Below are 26,118 nucleotides of genomic sequence, written 5' to 3'. Positions count from 1 at the left end.
GAATTGGTGATGGGATTTTAGGCAATCAAAAAGTGGTGACAGGATTTAAGACGACCAGAAATGGTTACAGGATTTTAGGCGAGCAGAATTGGTGATGGGATTTTATGAGACCAGAAATGGTGACAGGATTTTAAACCAGAAATGGTGACAGGATTTTAAACAACCAGAAATGGTGACGGGTTTTTTGGCGAGCAGAAATTGTGACGGGAATTTAGGCATCCAGAAATGGTGATAGGATTTTGTGACCAGAAATGGTGACGGGATTTGAGGTGAGCTGAAATGGTCACGGGTTTTTTGGCGACCTGAATTGGTGCCAGGATTTTAGGCGACCTGAATTGATGACGGGTTTTTAAGCAACCAGAATTGGTGACGGGATTTTAGGCGACCTGAATTGGTGATGGGATTTTAGGCGACCAAAAATGGTGACCGGATTTTAGGCGAGCAGAAATTGTTAATTGAATTTAGGCAACCAGAAATGGTGACAGGATTTTGTGACCAGAAATGGTGATGGAATTTTAGGCAACCAGAAATGGTGATGGGATTTTAGGCAACTAGAAATGGTGATGGGATTTTATGTGACCATAAAGTGGCGACAGGATTTTAGACCACCATAAATGGTTACAGGATTTTAGGCGAGCAGAATTGGTGATGGGATTTTATGAGACCAGAAATGGTGACAGGATTTTAAACAACCAGAAATGGTGATGGGATTTTAGGGGACCAGAAATGGTGACGGGATTTTAGGCAAGCAGAAATTGTGACGGGATTTGAGGCGACCTGAATTGGTGACGGGATTTGAGGCGACCTGAATTGGTGACGGGATTTGAGGCGACCTGAAATGGTGACGGGATTTGAGGCGAGCTGAAATGGTGACGGGATTTGAGGCGACCTGAATTGGTGACGGGATTTGAGGCAAGCTGCAATGGTGACAGGATTTAGGCGAGCAGAAATGGTCACGGGTTTTTTGGCGACCTGAATTGGTGACAGGATTTTAGGCAACCAGAATTGGTGACGGGATTTGAGGCGACCTGAATTGATGGGATTTTAGGCGATCAAAAATGGTGACGGGATTTTAGGCGACCAAAAATGGTTACGGGATTTAAGGCGAGCAGAAATTGTTCTGGGATTTGAGGCGACCTGAATTGGTGACGGGATTTTAGGCGACTTGAATTGGTGACGGGATTTTAGGCGACCAAAAATGATGATGGGATTTTAGGCAACCTGAATTGGTGACGGGATTTTAGGCGACCAAAAATGGCGACGGGATTTTAGGCGACCTGAATTGGTGACGAGATTTTAGGCTACCTGAATTGTTGACGGGATTTTTAGGTGACCAGAAATTAAGGAATTTTAGGCGACCAGAATTGGTGATGGGATTTTAGGCGATCAAAAAGTGGTGACAGGATTTTAGACGACCAAAAATGGTTACAGTATTTTAGGCGAGCAGAATTGGTGATGGGATTTTATGAGACCAGAAATGGTGACAGGATTTTAAACAACCAGAAATGGTGACAGGATTTTAAACAACCAGAAATGGGGACGGGTTTTTTGGCGACCTGAATTAGTTACGGGATTTTAGGAGAGCAGAAATGGTGACGGGATTTTAGGCGAGCAGAAATTGTGACGGGAATTTAGGCATCCAGAAATCGTGATAGGATTTTGTGACCAGAAATGGTGACGGGATTTGAGGTAAGCTGAAATGGTCACGGGTTTTTTGGCGACCTGAATTGGTGACAGGATTTTAGGCGACCTGAATTGGTGATGGGTTTTTAGGCAACCAGAATTGGTGACGGGATTTTAGGCGACCTGAATTGGTGATGGGATTTTAGGCGACCAAAAATGGTGACGGGATTTTAGGCGACAAAAATGGTGACGGGATTTTAGGCGACAAAAATGGTGACGGGATTTTAGGCGACCTGAATTGGTGACGGGATTATAGGCGACCTGAATTGGTGACGGGATTTTAGGCGACCAAAAATGGTTACGGGATTTAAGGCGAGCAGAAATTGTGCTGGGATTTGAGGCGACCTGAATTGGTGACGGGATTTGAGGCGACCTGAAATAGTTTCGGGATTTAGGCGAGCAGAAATGGTCACGGGTTTTTTGGCGACCTGAATTGGTGACAGGATTTTAGGCAACCTGAATTGGTGACGGGATTTTAGGCGACCTGAACTGGTGATGGGATTTTAGGCGACCAAAAATGCTGATGGGATTTTAGGCGAGCAGAAATTGTTAATTGAATTTAGGCAACCAGAAATGGTGACAGGATTTTGTGACCAGAAAGGGTGATGGAATTTTAGGCAACCAGAAATGGTGATGGGATTTTATGTGACCATAAAGTGGTGACAGGATTTTAGACCACCAGAAATGGTTACAGGATTTTAGGCGAGCAGAATTGGTGACGGGATTTTATGAGACCAGAAATGGTGACAGGATTTTAAACAACCAGAAATGGTGATGGGATTTTAGGGGACCAGAAATGGTGACCGAATTTTAGGTGGCCTGAATTGGTTACGGGATATTTGGAGAGCAGAAATGGTGACGGGATTTTAGGCAAGCAGAAATTGTGACGGGATTTGAGGCGACCTGAATTGGTGACGGGATTTGAGGCGACCTGAATTTAAGGAATTTTAGGCGACCAGAATTGGTGATGTGATTTTAGGCGATCAAAAAGTGGTGACAGGATTTTAGACGACCAGAAATGGTTACAGGATTTTAGGCGAGCAGAATTGGTGATGGGATTTTATGAGACCAGAAATGGTGACAGGATTTTAAACCAGAAATGGTGACGGGTTTTTTGGCGACCTGAATTGGTTACGGGATTTTAGGAGAGCAGAAATGGTGACGGCATTTTAGGCGAGCAGAAATTGTGACGGGAATTTAGGCATCCAGAAATGGTGATAGGATTTTGTGACCAGAAATGGTGACGGGATTTGAGGTGAGCTGAAATGGTCACGGGTTTTTTGGCGACCTGAATTGGTGACGGGTTTTTGAGCAACCAGAATTGGTGACGGGATTTTAGGCGACCTGAATTGGTGATGGGATTTTAGGCGAACAAAAATGGTGACGGGATTTTAGGCGACAAAAATGGTGACGGGATTTTAGGCGACCTGAATTGGTGACGGGATTATAGGCGACCTGAATTGGTCACGGGATTTTAGGCGACCAAAAATGGTTACGGGATTTAAGGCGAGCAGAAATTGTGCTGGGATTTGAGGCGACCTGAATTGGTGACGGGATTTGAGGCGACCTGAAATAGTTACGGGATTTAGGCGAGCAGAAATGGTCACGGGTTTTTTGGCGACCTGAATTGGTGACAGGATTTTAGGCAACCTGAATTGGTGATGGGATTTTAGGCGACCTGAATTGGTGATGGGATTTTAGGCGACCAAAAATGCTGATGGGATTTTAGGCGAGCAGAAATTGTTAATTTAATTTAGGCAACCAGAAATGGTGACAGGATTTTGTGACCAGAAATGGTGATGGAATTTTAGGAAACCAGAAATGGTGACGGGATTTTAGGCGACCAGAAATGGTGACGGGATTATAGGTAACCAGAAATGGTGACAGGATTTTAGGTGACCATAAATGGTTAAGGGATTTTAGGCGACCAGAATGGTGACGGGATTTTAGGCGACTGCAATGAGGGCGGCGAAGATCGTCACGAATCGGCAATCGGGGGATTTGACATGGGTTTCCATATTACCTTTTTGCCGCCTCTTGGCGCAAACGTGGAGCGACGATGTTCGACGGCACGGGAAGCCATGTTGCTGTGCGTCGATTGGCAGGCCCCTGATGGTTTGCGACACATCCAGAGTTGAGTTTGTGCGTTGCCACTCTACAATGGCATGCACAATGTGGCCATCTAAAGCAGTGCTTCTCAACCGGGGGCTTGAAGTGATGTATTAAATTACGTAATACGTGAGTCATTGTTGAATAAATAATCATGTATGAATCTGCCAATATAACTGCAATAAAATTGTAATATATATGGTAACCTCGACCGATATAAAAGAGCTTTCTCAACTTACTGATCGTCAACAAAGTTGCTTCCAATAGTTACCAACACGCGTGGACAAATTGCGTCATGCATGCTGAGCGTCCATTGAATTTTGTAATCCCTTGCAGTTACTTAAATAGTTAGGATACCTCACAAAATAGACAATTGGTTAAAATATTGATGTTCATTTTTCATACATTTACTTATCATGTATGAATAATTAACACTCGGTTAAAACACAATTTAACAAGGAGGGGTACAGCAGTAGCCCAACAAGGTTGAGAAGCACCACCTTTTAGGACTGGGGCGATTGCTCCCCAGTGGACAGTGTCTGTCCTCGATTTGACTTTGGCGATCATCCTCCGGAGACGTTCTTGTCAAGTTAGGCTCCAGCCAAGGGCGATGACGAGGTCCGCTGGGTGTCGGTTTGTGACCTCGGTTCGTTCCAACTCATACTTTTAGGGATGTCCGTGCGCACCAACTGCTTAGGTGGAAGGTTGACGATCATGTTTTTTTGTTTTTGGTTGGGAGAGAAGTGCTAGGAACATGTTCCTTCGGAGTGGGCAGGTAGGAACTTGGTTGGACAGCGCATTCGTGCAAGTTGCGTGGGGCGGCACTACATGTGGTGCTGAGCCCGCCCGAAGCGCTCTATGAAATACAAATCGAGGGCGTGGCTATGCACGACAGACGGACAAATAATCCCTGGTGGGCAGGGGGAACTGTTGTTCCTACCTGTACTTGAAAAAAGATTCCAATGTTGTGAGAACTTCATTCTGGGTGGCCTTAATGTCTGGCAGATTGAGATCGGTGCTTCGGGCAGCCAATGTCAGATCAGTGGCCGACACAGATGAGCACGAGAAAACGACAGGCAGGTCACGGTCATGTATACGTTGACCAGTGACGGCGCAAGCACGGACTCTTGCGGGTCAAGCGGCGGCTGGATGGGTTCCCTACGTCAGCGGTTCTTAACCTGGGGTGCACGCATCCAATAGGGGTGCGAGATGCCCTTTTTGGGGGTGCGAGAAATGCCAATTTTTTTTAGAAGGTAAATCATCGAAACTACAGTGGTACCTCGGTATACGTCGTTAATTCATTCCAGAAGGTAGGACTTATACTGAAAATGACGTATACCAAACGAATTTTTCCCATAAGAAATAAAGGGAAAGGAAATAATCCATTCCAGAGTATAAGAAATGATATTTTATATGGCATATTATACATTAATGGGGTTGTATAAAATAATTTAGACACTACTTATTACTAAAATGCATACATGAATTCAAATAAATGCATAAATAACTTAAAATAGAAAAAAAATTGAGAGGAGTTGGTAGCCTACGAGGATAGTGGTGAGGAAGGGGAGGAGGAGATGTTATTTTTTGGAAGGAGAGTCCCCTTCCATTAAAACTACTGTACAGGCACACTGAGGAGCGGCGCTTTGTTTCAGTCGTGGACAGATTTTAGGCTATATGCGGGTACACGGGGACTCATCGCGACCCATACAAGTTCTAGTAAGAAGTCGTATCCCAAGACATTTTTTTCTCGTCAAAACACGACGTATACCAAATTCGACGTATTCCAAAGCGGTCGTATACCGAGGTATGACTGTATTTTGTTTCATCAAACCCTACGTATTTATTCACAATGTATTTTTTTTTACGATCGAGAATCAAAGGGGTGCAAGGCTGCAGTATAGTTTAATAACCACTGCAATGAGGACACCAAACCTGCGGCGGTTCCTAAGCGGCGCAAGCAGTGACTTCGCATCGAGTTCTGCTTGATAAGAGGGGAAGCGTTGGAATGGGGAACATTGGGGAGGGGAGGCCATGGAGGACGTTGAAGACAGCGAATGATATTCAGCAGGTCGGGGATTAGATTGGGAGATAGATCCGAGGGTTGGATTTGTATCATTCATTTGCCAAGTTGTCGAGTATTCCATTTGCATTGGATTTGTCATGACATACTCACGCGGGCAATGTTGATAGCTACTGCGGTGATGCATGGAAAGACAAAATCAGGGAAAATGTACGTTATTTGGAAGTAAGATTAACTAGAATATTGGAAAAACAAAACCAAAGTGACTAATTATTTCCTCTTATTTCTGACAATAAAAGTTTAAATAATTGGAAATATGTACATTGACGATACCACTACTGCATGACGTTTTTTTGTCACAAATACAACCTCATAGGTGACGATTTTTGTATTTAAACATGTAAGCACCACTCAGCTATGTAGCTCTTTTTCATAAGCGACCTGGCCACAAACGATAGCTCAACGAAGTGACTTACCATGTGGAAATGTATAGTAGCCAAATACTCTAAACGCACGTTGATTCTAAATGGAGAAAAACCGGAAGAAACTGAGAAAAATACACGCGACCACGGGGAGATACACACGCAAACTCAAAATATACAGCAGGTGTCAAGGTTGGGGTTGAACCCACGACCTCATGCATACCAGGCGAGGTAGTTAACATCTCCTAGCCACCGTGGCGCCCTGACAGTGCGAGAACCGCCGTTGACTTTGTTCCGCCGCGCCTCCCCCGTGGCTCGCAGGGTCCCGACTGCTGCTCGGACTTCTCCATCTCGTTCCACTTCATGGCGCCGGAGTGGATGTACGCATTCGAGTACTTCGCCTACCACCTGCGCCCATACGGCTACCAGCATCGCCCCACGCCCATTCGCAGAGATTATTTGTGGGACTCGTATTAATAACTCTTTATGTGAAAGTAATCCGTGATCAAGCGGCGGAACTGCTTTGTGTGTTTAGTTTGTTTTCCTTCCCACCGCGCACCTCCGATTAGCACGGTTGGCTACGTATGTGAAAGAAGTTCAACATACATACACACAAAGACCCATACACTCACATGCAGACCCAGTCTCACACAGACACCCATAGACTCACAGAGACCCATGCATAAAAAATACTTTCTTTAGAGCTTCTTTTTTTAGTTTGTTGTCCTTTACCCACACCTATGATTAGCTTGGTTGGCTATGTACAGTGCAAAAGAAGTTCAACATACATACGTTGATTGCATACATTGAAAATACAGATTTAAGACGTCACCTTTTCCACTGTAGACCAAATCCGGACATGTTTCTCAGTCAGCATGGGGTCTATCAACACTGCAGTATTCTTCAATAACGTTAAACACAGTACCGGTACCAGATCTCAGCACAAATCAATTCTTGGCACCTGAACTGAGACACCAATTCCCCCACTGCCAGCCAGATGGAAAGCCTACAAACAAAACCCTAAATACAGATCTGCAGAACAATAAAAATCGGTTTTGTGGCGGTGGGGTAAAAGCGAAATTGTAGCTCGGCGAAGTAACTTTTGAAAAAACTATTTTCACAAACGACTAAAATTGTTATCGGATGTAGCTTTCACTGCCTCAATTCAACACACAGAGGACAGTCAGGGGCATTAATTGGGGACCCCGTTAGCAGCGGGCGGTTGCGTGGGATCCAACTTTTGCTGCTGTGCGGTGGCATCAGAAAGTCACCAAACTGCCAAATGACAAAACACGCAGGCGTATAGAGCCGTGACCTTGCACAAACGTTACGTTAACACCAAGCAGGGAGTGGCGGCACACAGCCCCTCCACCCTGCAGTTTGGAGGTAAGGGTTGGTGGATCATGCAGAGATTTTGTTGAGTCTCCAAAACTGGCAGGAGTTGCAAGGTGACAAGTGGGTTGACGAAGCAATCTTTGCAGGCGATTTAGTGTTGTCCCCCGGTATGCGGAGGGTTTTAGGGCACCGCAGGTTCCTTCAACATGCAAACAACATTCCTGAATAGCTGCCAAATGTCACGATGTAAAACCCTCCTGAACAACAGCATTGGGACTCACCGACACATTTCTGGATGAATAAATGACATCGTGATTCGGGTACAAAACCGACAAGAGCACGCCCAGTGTATAACTCACAGTACAAGGCAATCAAGGACTTGTCATAATTCTTAAAGAGATGTACCTCGGAGGTGATAGCGCCGAGCCAAAGTTGTGGAGCTCCTGGGTTAAAATACGATTTTACAGCCTCCTGTGATCGTCCCATGCTCTCAGCCCAGTCACAACAATGGAATAATAAAAAGCCATTGTGTTAAAAACATATTTTGAACTAATTTAGATAAATTCCAGCCACGAGATGACAAAATTATATTTCACTGTCGTGCAATGAACATCACCATAGCAGCGTATGGGAAACTGCAATCCCGTGGGTGAGCGAGGTAAAGTAGCTGCTACCTTCAGGGTTTAGAGGGGCTTGTGGGCACCACCCTCACTGGGGGTCGCGCCACTCTGCAAGCATGTGAAAAGCATTGTTGCCTGACGTGACGCCGGTAAGCAAGCAGGGAATAAAACTTGGAAAAATGAACAACGCTTGCATGCACTTAGGGAGGTTAGTTAAGTATATACCGAGGTTTTACTGTGACGTTGGTAGTGCACTGCATCCATGGGCGCCAACGCATATAGAACCGTGTGTTACGCAGCACTATTGTTTGTAAAACGCTTGTGGTGTAGGGCTCTAAATAACGCATCAACCTCGATAATCTTTTTAATTAAGAATATGTTGCAAAGTACTTCAGTGTTGCAAGCATTTTGGCAGCTTTGAAATCGCAAATATTTGCTGCAGCAAAAGACAAAATAATTCAAACCAAACAACCGTACTTGCCGAAGACAAATCAGTGGAATGCCTGCCGACAATCACCACAGGACGGCCATCGCTTTAATGCATCAAGTTGTCCTCGGAAACACTAACGCAGACTTCTCAATACGTAGCAGCAGCAGCCGCAGTAGCAGAACGCAACGACGTCCTGTGAATGGATCGTCGACTACGTTCCGGAACGTTCGCTAGGCTGTCGGAAGACGAGTCCACGCGGTCGTCTGCCACGGCGAGCATTTCCGCAGACGTCCAGAAATACACTCCACACGTTCAAAACCCAAACATCCGCACCTCTTAGCTTTGACATTCCTCCTCCTCGAAGACACTGCTGGTGCAACCATGAACCATATCAGAACATCAAGAGGCCGATGAGCACATTACCTTCATGAATGGAAAGATAAGCCACAGTCGTGCGATCGTGGCCATGCAACCCAAACTACTGGACCATACAGTAAACCCACTGTGGTCTGTGCTGCTTTAACCGAGGAGGAACAGCAGAAAAACGGCACGAACTCTCTCTCCTGAAGCCCTCTCTTGGCTAGCAAACCTCGACGTTGGCATTCAGCTCGTAAACACATTACTGCTGCCATCGTGCGACAGAAACTGGCATGTCATTGGGGATTGAGACAAGAGCCATTGCAGGATGCTGCTGGTCACGCTTAGGATCACCTCGTTGACCTGCAGCTCAAAGCAAGCCAATGCAAACACCTTTATACTGCGGATTGGCACCTCGCTTTTAAAACTGAACTTAATAAAAGCCAAGATGTTCTCCATTAACCATACGATTTTGCGAAGGGGTCAATTACTTGGAACAAATGTTGCTTCCACGGACTATGATGAAATGCTGCTTCGCCAACAGCGCCAGATTTCCCACAATTGCGAAGTAGGGGTGCATTCTGTGGACAAAGTTACTATGAAAAGCAGTCGTGTGAAAATGGAAACGCAAGAAAATATAAAATGTCAAATTTCCCATGTCTCTGTAAAAGCTGCGCGTTATGGATGGACTGTTGTAATGGTATTAAAAGTGAATTTTTAAGGTGCGACTGAAGACTGTTTTCATGTACATGAAGACAGACTGTGCTGGTGATGGCAAGTTATGTTATGTTCAAAACCAAGGTGAAGCGTTCACTACCACACCTCAGTCACATCCATCCTGCCATCAGATCTGCACCCATTGCAGGCAAAGCCTGGACTCCTGGGCCCGTGCTTACAGGACCACGATTCTGCTGTGCAATAAACGCAATCCACCTGCATCAAACTTCGTACGTTTATTTACATACAATGCTACAATATCCAGCAAGCTCTCAAGATTAACTCAGTTTAGATACTGTACAATAAAGCCACATAGATTCAGTATAGAAAAACTGGACACTGCAAAACACGAAATAGCCTATAACATACTCTATATTACATTTCAGTGCTTCCTTCCAAACATTTTTCAAATGCATCAAATATAGCTTTAGACTTGCTAGCATTCGATGTTTTTAATTGGATTAATTTTTTTTGGCATGAAAACATTAAATGATTTGTTATTTTAGATTAACATGTGCCGATATCTCTTGTATTGCTCTAAAATATAATAGATATCACAATACACAAATGTTACTAAACTGACACCACAAAACTTAATGCTGAATGCTAGCAAGTGTAACAATAACATCCATTTGTTCATAAACAGTGCAGCATAAAAAGAGCAAAAAAACTACATTCTTATTTTCCATTGCACATGTGATTAGTCTTATAAAATACTTCGCGTAAGTTTCTCGACTGGTCAGTTCAAAACTATAGCAAATAAATACAGTACGAAAAAACCACACCACAGAAAGGCCTCAAGGGTGCACAGCGTCCTACACTGAGCAATGGAATATTGCAACAGGTTTTGCTTGTAAATAATGAGCACTACACATGTCACCATTGCAGACTGCAAAGCTTTGCGTAGCTCCCATAGACGTAACGGTATTTATACACTGAAACACTGAACTGTAAAATATGCAGAGTACACCGTAACCTCCTACAAAGCAACGTGTCACACGACTGTCTTAGACGGGCTGTGTACATAGGCTGACGGATAAACATTGCCGGTTACTGATTTTGCCACTGAGCACTGGTTATATGGAAGAGAGTGGCACACTGAGCACGTAACTTAGTAACAGATGTGTCTATGCCCTTTTCTCACTACTAAATGCAAAGACCACAATAATAGACGGTATTGCGGGAGAAGACAAGAGTCTATTGTTCGTGGAAGCGTGTGCGTGGAGAGCTCTATTATCGGTTATGTGTTCTCATACAGGAAGAAACAACCGGGCAGCACATTCTGGGATAGGCAATCTTAGCAGCAGGTCCCTTTTAAAGGTTACAGTTCTCAAGTTATGATTAATAAATGTGTGGGTTCTCTCACGTCGCGTTACGCACTTCTGGTCTCTGCCGATCGTCCTTGGTCCAACTGCGAGGGCGAGGAGCTGCTGTCGGGAACGGCCACCGCCGATTCTGACGGTTGTTCCTTGAGCTTGTTTCCATCCGCGGGCTTCCTGACGGGCGCCTCCGACCGGACCGGTGCATTAGAGGAGACAAAAACTATCTTCGGTTTGGGCTCTTCTCGTTTCTTGGGCTTGTCCACAGAGTTGCTCTTAGACCGCTGCTTGTAAAACTTAAAGTTGACCTTCGGTTGCCTGTCCTCAGGTTCACCGATCTGAGGCCTCACTTCTGCGGCGCTTCCCACAGTTGCCGACTGAGGCGCCGTGTATTTGATGACGGTGGGCACTTCTTTTATAACCGGAAAACCCGCTGAGAGATTCGCGACCTCCACTGTTTTCTTTTCCTCGGAGACGGGCAGCTCAAACTTGGCCTTCTTCGGAGGTGGCCGAGGGGGCGGAAAAGCCTCCGCGCCCAGTTTGGGTTTGCGACCGCGCTTCCTCTTCGCCAGCATGAGCTCTCCTGCGGCGAGCACGGCAGCGCTCGGGGGAGGAACGCTCCCAACTCCGGTGTGCCCCTGCGCCAGAGGGTCGATGGCTGGCTGGCTGGGTGGTCTGCCTGGCAAGCCTCTACCCCGTCCCAAGCCTCCAGTCACCTTGCCCCGGCCCCTTCCTCTGCCCCGACCCTGCCCTCTTGTTGGCCCTGCGGCCTTCGGCGATCTGGGCATGCGTGGATAGCGGTTGCCTCTCCCGTCGGACCTGCCTCGTCCTCCCACCGTGAAGTCAAAGTCTTCGGGTTTCAGGATCCCCTCCCCTACCTTACCGAAGTAGACCCGGAGCTCGGCATGTGATCGGAACTGCTTTCCCTCCGGGCTGAAAGACACAGAAGGCATGTGTACGAGTTACACAAGGGGACCAGTGTTACTAGATTTAAACAAATACATTTAAACAAACGTATCCTAAATAATAACTCAAAACATTTTATTTGCACCAATGTTTCAGCTAACTTTTAAATTCATGGTTTAGAAGGGTCTCTTAAAAAAAAGTAGAGAGCAAAATTAGAATACTTTAAACTTGATCATCCCAATTAGGTTTTTTTCCAAGTTTTCAGTTTTAATTGTCATTTGTTTAAAACGTGCACTGGAACATTTTGTAAAAAAAAATATTGCAACTTTTTGTCAGTGCCAGTGTTTCTCAACCTTCAAAAATCCAGCACCGTCATCCGCCAGTGTAAAACTCTGTGGCAAGAGCGAGTTCCAAGCCCGTTACAATCAGGGCTTTTTCTGAGCCAAGATCCAATGCAGTCCATGAGAAAACGTACAAGCCCACACATTTTACTTGCATACGACACTGCCCTCTGTTGAACATGCGGCAACATAGCAGGCTAACTCAGTTCTACTCACACGAAGTGTAAAAGTGTAAGTTTCCTATTGTGTGTCCGTTTCAACACTATAATAGGGTAGCGGTGCTAACATTTGCGCCTCGCAGCTAGATGGATCTGAGTTCGATTCCCGACTCGGCCACCTTTCTGCGTGGAGTTTGTATGTTTTCTCCACCTGTTCTGCATGGGTTTCCTCTGGGTTCTCCAATTTCCTCCCAAAACAAAAAAACACACAATGTAACCAGGATTAGCCAAACATCCGAATGCTGAAAAATTACCCAAAAATTACTTTATTGGGATCGCACAGCAGCAGCATTGCCCCGATACTGAAAAAGACTTGGCAGGACCCTCCTGAAAAAGTATTGAGACTTTGTGAGGTTTTCCTTGGAAAACAAGCATAACAATAATAATTAAAACAATCTGTACAATATAACCATGCTAACCTACTGCCACGTTTTGTTCCTGGGCTGTTAGAGCCAAGACATGTGTGTGTGTATATAAAGAACTTAAAATACGATTTACTCCTGTATATACGTACCTAAGTTGTATGTTGTCTGACACACGTTTGAAGTTTTCTAATTGTCCTATTTGCCAAGCTCTTATAATAACCTTGCTCAATTCAAGAAACATGTTAACTTGTATTTCTTATCTACAAACTCTGATACAAGGTTTGTTGGTGCCATTTACCATGGGGGCAATTTCTCTGCAACTGTGTTAAAAATAACACTTACCTAAAAGGACTTCGCTTTCTTTTGGCTGCATCCATAAGCTCAGTCATGGAAAAACAAAGTCGGCCATGACTCGCTGCTGTGTTTGAGGCTGCACGTGGTAAGACATGAGCGGGCCAGAGCGCCACGGCCATGGGGATTCCTTCCCGTGACGTCCGCCGCTTTTTCGGACGGTTCGCGTGGGCGTGCACGCACCTGAATATGTAGACGTCGTATTTCCCCGCAGACCTCCCAGATTTCCTCTGCTTGAGCTTGCGGAGCCAGCCCGCCGGGAGCGACGGGTCGTCGTGCATGGGGGGTGCCGGGCCCCTGCTCGCCCGTTTCTGCTTCTCCTGCGGAGCCTCCGAGCCCGCGCCCCGAACAAGGCCGTCACCGGCCATGCCGCCGCCGGTGTCCCTCGACTGGGCGTGATTCCTCCTCGCCAGCGCTCGCGCCGCGTCGCCCTTCCCCTCCATGCTTGCATCACACTTCTCCTCCGTGCTCGGCGTTGGTGGCATCGGCGCCGGCAGCTCGCTTTCGCTCACCGCGTTCTCCTTAACACCTTCCTCCTGTCTCTTGGTTTTTACATTCTCGTGGTCCGAAGTCACCATTTTCTCACTAAAGAGAGCAGAATTGTGTACGTTTGCACAATTCATTTCACAGACACATTCATCAGAATCAGAATATTTATTTATACTGGAGGAATCTGATAACCTAAAAAGCTCTTTTTCACAGATGTCCAGTCAGGGCGGATAAGAACGTTACAACAACAAACAGTACAAAAACATGATTGTAGTACAAAGTACAAGAAAGGTAAACATCACCAAACACATACAAATAAAACGAAACCATCCCCATCCTATCAGGCAAAGCCCACTGAGGTCATCCTCGCAGCAGCGATGTGTGGCAGCTGATCATCGAACAAAGACGGTCACCGCATCGCAGGTTTTCAGATGCGCTTCTGCAGCCGTCTGGAACGCTCTTCCTTACGATATTAGGAAGCCGTTGGAGCTTTACACTTTTAAATAATCTAGATTGACAAACTAATTTCTTTAGAACTGCTTGTTGTTTAGCTTGTTGTCCTTCGCCGCACTTCCGATTAGCACAGGTGGCTGCGTGCTGTGCGAAAGAAGCTCTACATACGTACGAATGCTTTCTGGAGCTAAATGGTTGCAATGTGTTGGACACGGTCCCTCGAGGGCCAACCGCCACAAGGCAATATATGACTCAGATGATGTTCCTGTTAAACACACTGCCTTGCTCTGTACTGTTAAATTTCTCACATTTTGTGCTGCCAATATGGAACTGACACACTCGGCAAATATTTTTCACTCTTTTAAAAATTCCCCCTCCAACACAGACGTACAGCAGGTTATATGCATGCAGAATCTTTGATAAATCTTGTCAATGCCAGTATCCACAAATATAAATGGAAAATCAATTAAATATACAGTTGTGCCTTACGAGCCGAGCAAACCAGGGGAGACACCACGGAAAATGCGCGCGCGGACATGCACAGCGGAGCCACGCAGACTTTTATCTGCTAATCTGTGCTGGCAACAGTAGAGTAGGCGGGGGAGAGTAAAGGCAGCACCTGCCTGTGGAGAAAACTGCGCCACATGATGCCAATCGGAGAGCCATCCGTCCAGGCACGACCTCGTGGGGAAATTCAGCCACAACCCACGGACTGCACACACGGTTAACTTTCAGATTTTATGAGATTTCACCTGACAAGATACATGGCATTGTAAACACCGCTAGGACAATGCGCAGTTATTCTCAATCGGGTGTTTTTGGTCGCGATCAAGCACACGATTTACCCGTGGCTGTCTAAAACTGTGCTGTCCCAGCTCCATGGACCTCGAGGTAGCTGAAGTGACTATCCAAGGGGGGTTTAAAATAATTAAGAGTCAAAAAGCATGAGCTAGAGAAGAGCCATACAATCAGATACTGTATACATGTAAAAGAAACTTCTCAATAAAATGCAGGGTTAGCTATGTAAGATGCACTCACAGCCCCATCGAGTTGGTGCGGCATCACGCAACCCCGCATCAGCGTCCACGTGTATGCAGTGTTTCCACATTAATGGCAAACCCAACACTGCTGCCTCGGTCAGACCCTGAGAACCCCTGGTCTAAGTTGTAACCCTCCCGTGCCAAACACCCCTCTATGTGGTGACGAGAACAGTGAACGACAATGCTGAACGTATGATTGCAATATTAAAGTTGTGGTTGAAAAAGTTCTACGGTTAGCACACTGCACTACGAACCCGGCAACCCGAGTTCGATTTCCGCTCACGCCCAATACCAATGACCTGAATCTGTCCTGGATCTCCCCTAGGTCGATTCAGCCTCAAATGAGTACCTGGTGTGATGTGTAAACATCGCCACTGGGGAGACAAAGGCACCCGGGTGTGGTGCTGGCCAACCACCCCCTCGTGTACCATGTCAGCTTTCGTAGGTGCTCGCTAACAGCACTTGCCCCAGCAGTCTGCTAAAAGGCTATACGGGGGTCTTTGTCCGCGAAATGCTTGCACGGCAAAGATTGAGATGCCACCGACTACCTCGCGTCCCTCTCCCGCCCCGTACCACGGTATCAGTCAATGATACTGTACTTCTGGGTACAGTATACCTGCAAAGGGCCAAAACTAACCCCCGCGATCGCAAAAGATGAACCTGCGAGATTCAAGGGTCTCCTGTACAAGAAGAATGGAATGATTTGTGAAAATATTTCGAATTACAATCCAATTCAAGGAGGCGCTGTAGTTTATTTGCAGACTTTTTGTCAAAAATGTTTGCTCACGAACCCAGGTGTTGTATATATAGGCCTTTTTCCAAAAGTTTATAATAAAAATAATTGTCAATATTTTTTAAAAATAATAATCGATTAAAAAAATAAAACAAACACCCTCAACCCCGCTACCTCCCACCAGCCACACCAAACATCTGGAGGTCATAAAGAGCCATTAAAATAATAAACTCCGGGGCAAAGAGGGGTTAACGAAGATCTGGGAAATCTCCAGATTGTCAAAGGACCGCATGACACGACCCAATAACGTTTGAACATTTCACAAACATCTCCAGAGCCGTAATACACAGGCACATAGCAGAGACAAACGGGCATTACAACTGGCGTTTTCTTTAACGGTAAAAGTTCTAAACTCAGCCAAAAGAACAAATGGACGTTATAGACTGCAGTTATATATTAGTGGCTTTATTATTATTACTTATTTAATTTCACCCTTATTCAACTCAAATATATATATGATTTCTTATTGTATGTTTCTATCTACATGACTTTACCAAGAGAACCAAGGAATATGAATTCCGGCAGTCAAGAAAGCTTAAGTGAAAACTTAGTTATAAATCCAACCTCAGGATATAAAAATAAAACTCGAGACTAAAAAGCACAGATCCCTGGTGACACGGATGGAGAGCAACAGCTTAATAAAACCCTCAGAATATCTGTGGTAAAAATTATGATACATCACAAATCTTGGGGTAACTCAAAAGAGATACAAGAAAAACAGGTCAAACGCACAAGACCAGATAATATGTATTCCATGGAATCAGAGCCTCCCCGGCCGCCTTTGTCTTCCAACAATTTGACAACACATGGTAGCCATAAAATACGATTAAAGGCTGCCTCCCCTCCCTTTTTAGCAGAGATCACGGAGAAGGGGGGGGATGCAAACAAAGCATACACTTTGACAGAAACAGTCCGGGGTCACCAAGGGAAGAGGGGGGGACAACCAGGCGCCTGCGGTGACAGAGGGCATTTTTTTCCTCTCGCAAGAGACACGCAGAGAGGGGAGCGAATTTCAGATATAACCAAAGGCGCAGATCATGCAAGAGGCTACTACGATAAGCGACAGAGAGTACTGCGACGGGCAGGCTCCGGGGCATGGCCTCGACATTAGCAATGGGTGTCGTGTCTCGCAGAGAAGAGGGGCGAGGTGATGCTCGGTGCTGAGTTCGGCATGGACCAACAGAGTATCGCTGAAAGTTTTATTCTACATTTATCCCGATGTTTTGAGTCGCTTGCAAAGTCAAGGATTGCGATAAGTTGTATTGTACTAAGCTTTCACAGTTGTTTAAGAGGTGTGCGAATACAATTTTCAAGTTTTGAGAGTGAGTGCAGCTCCCACGAGCAGCTGCAGCTCGAGTTGAACTGACGAGCAACGTCAAGCAATCAACCTCGAGAAAGGGCGGAAAGCGCCAAGCATCGACCAAGCTGCACGCGCAATCGTGCACTGCTAGAGAGCACGGAGCAGGAGAGAGCACGCAGCAGCGCCACCGAGCAAGGGTGTCAACTGCCAGCGGACAAGCGGCGAGCGCTATTGAGCACCTTCAAAGTCAAGCGTCGTACCAACTCAACTCATCCAGCAGGAGAAAGAGCCTGACCAGCCGCCCGTGAGGAAGAGGAGAACGCCGGCGAGAGAGCCGTGGGTTCGACCCACGCACACACCGACCAGCATCAGCTGGGAACCAAGAAAAGAGGAACGGTGGCCAGAGGACGAGCTGCGGGCGCTATCTGACGACGGACTCATCGCGCACCGCCGACGGCGAGCGTCGTGCCAACTCGTCATCCAGCAGCGGACAAGCAGTTGCAGCTGACGCCCCGAGCGAGAGAGAGCAACGTAGCCGTTTGTATGACACGCCCACCCTCACACACTCACCGCTCCGCAGGGAACAAACTAAATTTTGGTACAAGGAATGCCCAACCTCGACGTCTGCTTAACACAACAGAGATAAACAAGAAGACAAACCACCAACACGCACATAACGCACATATCGGGAATAATAATAAAAAGACTAATGATAAGAGCGCGTCAACTATTAGCTGATGATGAAGAACATTGCGGCCCATAGAGTTACGTGGATACGATCGTTTAGAAGTATTTTAGTCGTTATTTTTGTTGTGATATTTCCAATGAATTCATTGAGGTCTACTTATGCCTTCGGGACATGTTTCTTTATTGCCGTTTGTATGAATATCGTCACATTCATTTTTAAGGACTTTTTCCTATCGCCGTATATGCTCGCGTTACTCTGAAGATTTTATCGATTGTTCTGTTACCCAGTTTAACAACGTAATCATTGAGGGTTAAATGTCCGGATCAATGAGGAGAACATCTCCAGGAGTACTGTGTTGACAATTCCAAGCATAAGGGTTCACATATTAGAGTGTTAAGTTTTTGGTTAGAAATCAAAATTGCTTAACACAGAAGTGTCTGAGTGGTGCCTTCCTAAGTTCATGCATAATAATCTCAATCATGAGAACTGTATCCTGCGGTGAGATTTGAATTTGGAGACCTGACATACACACGAAGACATAATCCGTAAATGTTAAAGCGAGAATAATTGTATTATACCGATTGATAATACAACCCTAGACAACGAAGCCAAGCTTAATTTAGCATACTTACATCACACTTGCATAACTTCATACAATTCATTGTATTATCCCGATTGATAATACAACCCTAGGCAACGAAGCTGAGCCTACTTATCATAACTACATACATTAGCATAATCACATACCTTTGCATAACTTTATACAATTACACCTCCCTAATTAGAATACATTATGCACACAATTACTTACATTAGCATAATTTCGGATAATTACGCATTTTTCCATTTTCATTTTTTTTTCAAGACCCGACACATACAACACAGGACAAGTGTTGATGATACATAAGGATTATATTTTATAATCATATGTAAATTTTATTATGACGACTATGCTTGTTTCCCGAGGAAAGCCCCACAAAGTGCCAAAACTCTTTTCCAGGAGGGTCCTGCCACGTTTTCACAAAAGGGGGCAACGTTGCTCTGTATGATAATAATAATAAAATGAAAGTATTATAATCCGAAACGAGTATTCTGCTGGTATTTTTTTGGCATTGGAATGATTGGCCAACACAAGTTACACAATGTTTTTGTTTAGGTATGGGAGGAAACAGGCGAACCTTGAGCAAACCTGTATATAAAGGGGGGACAACATAGAAACTTCATGTATGTATGTACGTTTAATTTCTTTCGCACCATATACGTAGCCAAACGGGCTAATCAGAAGGCACCCGCATGGTGATTCGAACCGAGGGTCATATTGCTGGGGAACAAGCGTTAGCGTTGTGCCATCCTGTGACACGTTTAATGTGTTGATAATATTGGGCGTTACGTACACCAGCACACTCTTGCTCGCCCGTTTGTTTTGGTTGCATGGATTCCTATTGATATACACACATTTTCTACACTGTCATTTTACTGCTTGCATTTTTCTCACTTGTCGCTTGCAAAATAAACAAATTCCATCAGATGTCAGCTGTTTATGAATGAATTGTGTTAATTAATTCACGGTTGGTCGCTATATACTTCTAAATGTATTTTAAGTCTCGTGAAGAACGCATACACGTGGACTTGTTCACGTGTGTGTGCGCGCATGTTTGAATGACAATGTACTAAGGCATTACAGGCAAAAATCAGTTTGGAGTCATCCAAATAACCCTCGCTTTAGAGTACATTCACAAGATCATTGGGACTCGACTCCAACAATCACGTTTAAATGAGCTGACGTTACATTTTATAAATAAATAAATCGCTATTCAGCCCTGCATTCTCAGCTTCTGTTCAGTGAGGTGTCCACTGACTAAATGGAACAAGGCCAACCACATCATAAATCACGTGTGGCATTAACATTAAATAAGTGATTATGGCAAGATCCTTACGATGCCACACACTATGCACAGCACTATGCTGTTACACAGCACCATGCAGTATGTGAATTACAGCACTATCCATACAATAACCGCCATTCACCACTAAGTGCCGGTGAGGTCACCACGGCACTTGTGCCATGCTAGGTGCACTTTGAGGCCATGTGAAGTGTGGAAGGCCCGCTTGGCAGGAGGTTACGTAACAGACCCACAGCCAGGTGCCACACAGCTTGTGAACTATAGCACTTTACATAAATACATGATACAACGCAGTGTGTGCGTGTACTATAGAACTATACTCTAACACGGTAATACACTTACATTGCATGGCAGAAAGCTGTTACCATCGTCTCGACGAATAGACAATGAATAATTACCACACAGCTCCAACCATGGACACACAGCAACACCACTGCCTGCTTGGATCAGTCGCTGGCAGCCGTTCAGATCACCACCAAGTTACCCCTCAAAGCCGTCCACTGCAGAGGCTGGGCCTTGCCTTCAAACTGCCCTTATCCTGCCACTGCAGTTGGAAGTCTGAATTATCCACCCATTTCATATTCTTTGGGTCTTTTCGTAAAGTCACGAAGATAGGTTCAAAGAAAATAACAAAAAACTACGACGTTTCGATCGCAACACAAGCGACACAGATGAATAGAAACATACAGAGTCATCAGAGAGATACAAGTACACATTGACACAACTAGGAGCAACAGAAAGACAGGAAGGTTACAAGATAAATGTGATACACAGACGGGGGCATAAAGAGCGAGAGAGAAAAAGAGGTCAAAAGGGAAATGGTGAGACATGCCACTGACAGACACATAGAGACAGGCATAACCAGGGACACAAAAGCGAGAGGGACATGGAGAAAAACACAGAGCAACAGAGACATAAATGGAAAGACGGAGTGACACAATGAGCGACAAGAAAGATAGACAAATATAGACATGTGTGTCAGGGGTGGGCACAAACAGCACATCAAATAGCACGTCGTAGCAAGAGGGGAGAGATGACTTATTGGGGTTCAATGTCAAGTCCAAGGGCTTCCCCTTTATTGTGACCTCTTGGAACCCAATCAAGTGCCTGTCTAAGTAACTACCCTCGTGCTTCTGAGCACAACCCACCCACCATATTCTTCACTTGTCATCTTAAATTGGGTACCCAAAATACTTAATTTTCCTTAACTAGTGTTATAAAATTCCTAGCATCCTCCTCAGACCTTAAACTGTGTCACCACTGTGCTGAAGCACATTTCAGTTGTTTTAATGATGCTCTATGTGTGCTGTATTGTTTTATTTTCTAAACTGGCCTTTAATGTCTTTCAAAAGGCATCCTGCAATAAAAATAGAAATAAATACAAAAAATTCCCTTTAAATATATAAAAATGTAATCTAAAATGTAAATCCTAAACTCATCCTCTGTGTGTGTACTCTTTCTCCCATAACCACAGTACCGCTGGGATCCAGCGTGTTTCGCTCATGACCATTAAACCCTTCGTTTGTTAGTTGTGCAATTCCCCTTAGAGAACCCCCTACTCGTTCTCCGTCATGTTGACCTTCTTGTCTTTGTCATGCTGTTGCTGTGCACACTCACCACAGATCTCCCTCGCTAGGTAACTGGACGACATGCTAAATGGGACCATTCGTGTAATCAATACAATAAACTCAAACAGTACGATACACGAATACAAATCGTCAAGTACAGAATAGGGTAAGACTATAGAATACATATATAAAATGTACTCCGAATACCCAGTAAGCTGTACTGCAGTGATATTAATAGTACTCCACCAGCACAGCACAAAGTGATGTCCAATAATACACAATGTTGGACTACAGCACACTGTGTAAATGTTTCCAACACTCTACTTCCTACAGAGTATTAAAAATACAAGATAACATACACAATATTAGTACTATACAAGTGGTGGAAAGTATTCTATATGCTGTCAGAATAACATGATGACCATAAATCTGGCATATTATAACGTACAAGTATCTACCCTATGCTATTAAATGTAACAGTGCCAAATGAAATGCCTATTCAAATCTATATACTCGCTAATGCACATAACAGTTCCCTAACAGATTTGAATTTACCAAATAATGCTAATAAAAATACAAATGTAGCTGTGTATGAAGTACATAATGTAAATCTTTTTGGTGGTGTACCATATAACGTAACAAAGTGCATCTTGTAAAATAAAAAGCAGTAATATATTCTTGAGCTGGATGTTCGGTCGTTTACATTTCTATGTTCGCAACCTCAGCAAACTGGCTATAATTGTCCTAAGGTTACATTAAAATGTACTTGATTTTGAAACAGTAAAATGTAATAAATATTGATTGTAACCAACCTAAATGCATTAATATGACGAATATGTGTAATAGTAAAAACTTCAATGAATTTAAAATCTAGTTTTCATTAAATCTCTCCGCTTGATTAACCATCCAATTAATATTCTAAGGAATTAAAGGTTTTGTTATTTGCATATTTTTTCTGTGCAACAATTAAGGAGTGATGGTGCAGTGGTTTGTACACTGCGTTATGAACCCGGTAACCCGAGTTCACTCTCGGTCACAGTAAACATCAGTGTGGTGACCGATAACACAACTGGCTCCCTTCTGACCGTACTTCACCACATAGGGTGATGAATTCTGGTCAAACAACCGCCACGACAAACACGGCATGGAGAGGTCTTCATCCAGCAGTAGACTGAGAAAAGACTGACATTTATTCTTCTTTTTATCAATACTTTTAAAGGTACTGCAGTGAATAAGTGCACGTGTGATTTTAGTCTTTTAGGCACAATTTAGCTTTTACACCCCATTAATTTCACCTAATTAAAATGAGAATCATTGCATTTTTATTTATTACGTACAACTTTTTTACATTTGTATTATTTAAACGAAAATGACAAGAAGTAACAACAATGTTAGTGCTAAAGTGTCTTCCCCACAGGAAGCGATGGCACGGTTTTTGGAGCAATCAACACCCCAACCTAGGTTCGAGTCTTGGATTTTTCAGATTATTCTTCAAATGTGGAACACATCCCTAATACATTCCAATATATCATATTCAAACATAAGTATGTTTAACTATACACAGTAATTTAACGCAAGTTGATATACACACACAGCACCATATCTAAGAACAATACTGTATATCATTTATGCACAGTAACATTAAATATATATCACATTATAATTAACTATAATTTATACCGTATGTGGTGCTACATTATATGTACATGGCATTTCAATACCCTCACACAGATTCACAAAATACTGTATAACACTAATTTCATAACGTATACCATGTAACTTCAGGTCTCCCTCGTAAGACTTCTCACGATAGGTTCTTAGCTGGTTATTACATTTTTGCAAGTCGTAAGCTCTGGAGATTACACACAAGGTGCATTATATTAATCTACTAGCTTTACTACCCGGCTTCGCCCGGGACTTGGATCCACCACGCCCGGCCGCCTTTGTCTCCCCAGTGGTGATGTTCACACACCACAGCAGTTACTCAAATAATCGTCACCGGTGGTGGCCGAACTCGGGTCGCCGGGTTCGTAGCGCAGCGCGCTAAACCACTACACTACAATGCGTTACGCTTCAACATGCGCGGGTCACGTGACATTTGACGTCACAGCTCACTTGCCATGCAAAAAATAGATGCATTATTAAGCCCCCCCCCCCCCCCAAAAAGTGTATTTTTTATAATTTTTGCATGTTGTATAGTCTGGAAAGTACCCACATGGCAAATTTCCAGTTTGTTGCATGTCGGGAAGTACGCTAAACATTTTGAACAGACAGACATTCACAACTTTGCCTTTTATATATATGGGGATATCACTACATACTAGGGCTATATCGCCATTTTTTTTATAGTACAATATCAAATATCGCGACATGTCGATTGTCGCTAAATCAGTTTGCCATAACTTAACAGTTTACTTCACAATGTTCAGCAAAAATAAATGACTTAAAAGTTGCAGTTTACTCGACTTAAGCCTGCCACGAGTCTTTGTTATGATTACAATCGACAACGCACATCCTGTCCAAATAAACGTAATTACAAGAACGACTAAATAAAGACGTGCAATCTCCATTCCATCAATTACTCTGGAAAGCAGTGTGTAAATCATGTATTTAATCCATATGGGTTTATTGGAATAGATCGCGTAAATATGTGGCGTTAAACCCGCCGCGATCTAACCCAAAAAACATGTATTGTGGAAATTGGTCGCGAAAGCCTACGTGTTAAATATGTATTTAATATTGACAGCTATATATGTATGGATTAATAACTATGTTCATTTCATGTCAGGAAAATTATATTTTAGATAAATCACAACAATTTTGTGTGGCTCTTCCTATTGTACGATGTATTGTGGGTATCGACATATTGCGGTAACCCGACTACAAAGTAAAGCGTAAACAGATGTGAAATGTAATTCATCTAACGGTGCAATTACACGCTAAACGAATTCCGAAATGGTTTACATCGCATTTAAACCAGCTGGGATCAAACTTCCCAACGTCCTCCGTGGCCTGGGAAGTTTTAATTTAGAAATCTGTGGCGAGTGCCCCCGGAATTATGCAAGTGACCTGCATTGCCCCCGGAGAGGATGCAGTGGCCTGCATTGCTCCTGCTTCCGCAGATTTTTTCCCCCGTTTCAGATAAAGTTCCAGCATATTGCAAAGTAAAACATTCGCCTGCATCTCTCGTAGTAAACAAGCCAGGAGATGAATGCGGCTTGCGAGCCTAGGTGTGGCCACCCACCGGGATCTATGCAAAACACCCTGCACAATACGACCCGCCATGTACACACAACATTACGGCAGTGCAATAGCACTGGTCATACACTGCACTATCCCATGCAGGACTGTCATATATACCGCAATGATTAATTTCAGATGTAATCACACGTATACAGTATTTTAATGTATTGACATGTCGAGAACATTCTCGTCGGAGCGTACAATAATTGTAAGAGGTTACGCCGGTTTGGGGAGGCCTTCATTCATCAGTAGATTGAGCATGGTCTTTGACAGCTAAATAATGTGATCCCTTCCAAAAAATTCTGCCGGGGTACATTGCATACCTATATCATGCAATCCACATGAGCACCAAATACAAAGTAATGCAAACAAATAAATGCAGACATTCATTATATATTTTTAAAGTGTTCATCCACGTAAGTATACATAAGTCTCTCACATTACAGTCGTGCTATACTAATTAACAATTGTCCAGTATGTATGTACACTGTATGAAGTTATACTGTATGCATAGCACTGTCATGTATACTGTATGTGTCGTCCTGTAGTGTACTGCATTACTGGACCGTTACAAAGAGCACAGCTGACGCGCCACTATGTATAGCGGTACTGTGCCTACACGGTACACATTACGGCAGTACCGCTATTGCAGTCTACATGTTATTACTGTAAAGTACACACTGCAACGCTACTGTAAACGTACAGTGTACACTTGCGCAAGTAGCGCGACGTTTATAAACAAAGCGACGGGCCGCAGCGTGCCCGCCGAGCGCAACTTCGGGCGCGTTTAGGCCGCGAGGGCCCGCGCTCGGGGCGAGCGGTCACGCCAGCAGTGGAGCAGCGGCACGATGGCGGGCGAGGAGGAGGAAGAGGCGGTGGAAAGAAGACGAGCTGCGCAGTGCCTAGGCCAAGGCGGTGCCTTGCTTCGCGCCTCACACGCTCCTCTGCCCCGCGCTCACACGCGCGGGCTGCGAGGTGGGGTGCAAGGGGAGCGCGATGCGAGAGAGAAGGGGAGAGAGTTGCGCGGGGGAGGAGAAGCGGAAGCCGCTCAGTCCCTCACCTCAACTTAGTTTCGCGGGCGGACGCAGCCGCCACCGCCGCCATCTTCGGCCTATTCAGATGTCGGGGCCTCGGGAGAGCAGGGGGTTGGGGGCGGGGCTAGGCAGGGCGGAGCCTGGGCGAGGGGCGGGGCCTGTGAGGAGGGGGCGGGGCCTTGAGGAGGGGGGCGGGGTCCGGATTGGCTGCACGGGGATCCTCACAACTCAAGTAAGTTCGAGCGTCATTATCTGCAGCTCTACACCGTTTACAGCAGTGGTTTTTAACCTGGGGTGCACGCTGCACACCCTGAGGGTACGAAATGACATTTCTGGGGGTGCAAGACATGGCCAGATTTTTTTTCGAAGGTAAATAATCAAAACAAAAATTAAGCACGGGCACGTAAGCG

General features: G+C 44.6%; 2 protein-coding genes across 2 annotated transcripts in view; one reads left to right on the top strand and one right to left on the bottom strand.

The window, feature by feature from the left end:
• The window catches only part of LOC144948364 (glycoprotein-N-acetylgalactosamine 3-beta-galactosyltransferase 1-A-like), a 33,298-nt gene extending 26,584 nt beyond the window's left edge, over nucleotides 1–6,714 (top strand). The window contains exon 3 of the mRNA XM_078877792.1: nucleotides 6,559–6,714. Coding sequence (XP_078733918.1) covers nucleotides 6,559–6,714 — 156 coding nt within the window. The remainder of the gene's footprint in view (nucleotides 1–6,558) is intronic.
• A 2,960-nt stretch (nucleotides 6,715–9,674) lies between these two features.
• On the bottom strand, nucleotides 9,675–25,803 carry LOC144948526 (uncharacterized). The gene is made up of 3 exons (XM_078878101.1): nucleotides 25,735–25,803; nucleotides 13,380–13,781; nucleotides 9,675–11,948 (listed from the first exon to the last, which is right to left on the bottom strand). The coding sequence occupies exons 1-3, from the start codon at nucleotides 25,776–25,778 to the stop codon at nucleotides 11,069–11,071; spliced, it is 1,326 nt and encodes a 441-aa protein (XP_078734227.1). The 5' UTR covers nucleotides 25,779–25,803; the 3' UTR covers nucleotides 9,675–11,068.
• Nucleotides 25,804–26,118: the final 315 nt, after the last annotated feature.

The sequence above is a fragment of the Lampetra fluviatilis genome, chromosome 49 (genome assembly GCF_964198595.1).
Source record: "Lampetra fluviatilis chromosome 49, kcLamFluv1.1, whole genome shotgun sequence".
NCBI classification, from domain to species: domain Eukaryota; kingdom Metazoa; phylum Chordata; class Hyperoartia; order Petromyzontiformes; family Petromyzontidae; genus Lampetra; species Lampetra fluviatilis.
Note: the sequence above shows the minus strand (reverse complement) of the source record. Positions and strands in the feature narration are given on the sequence as shown.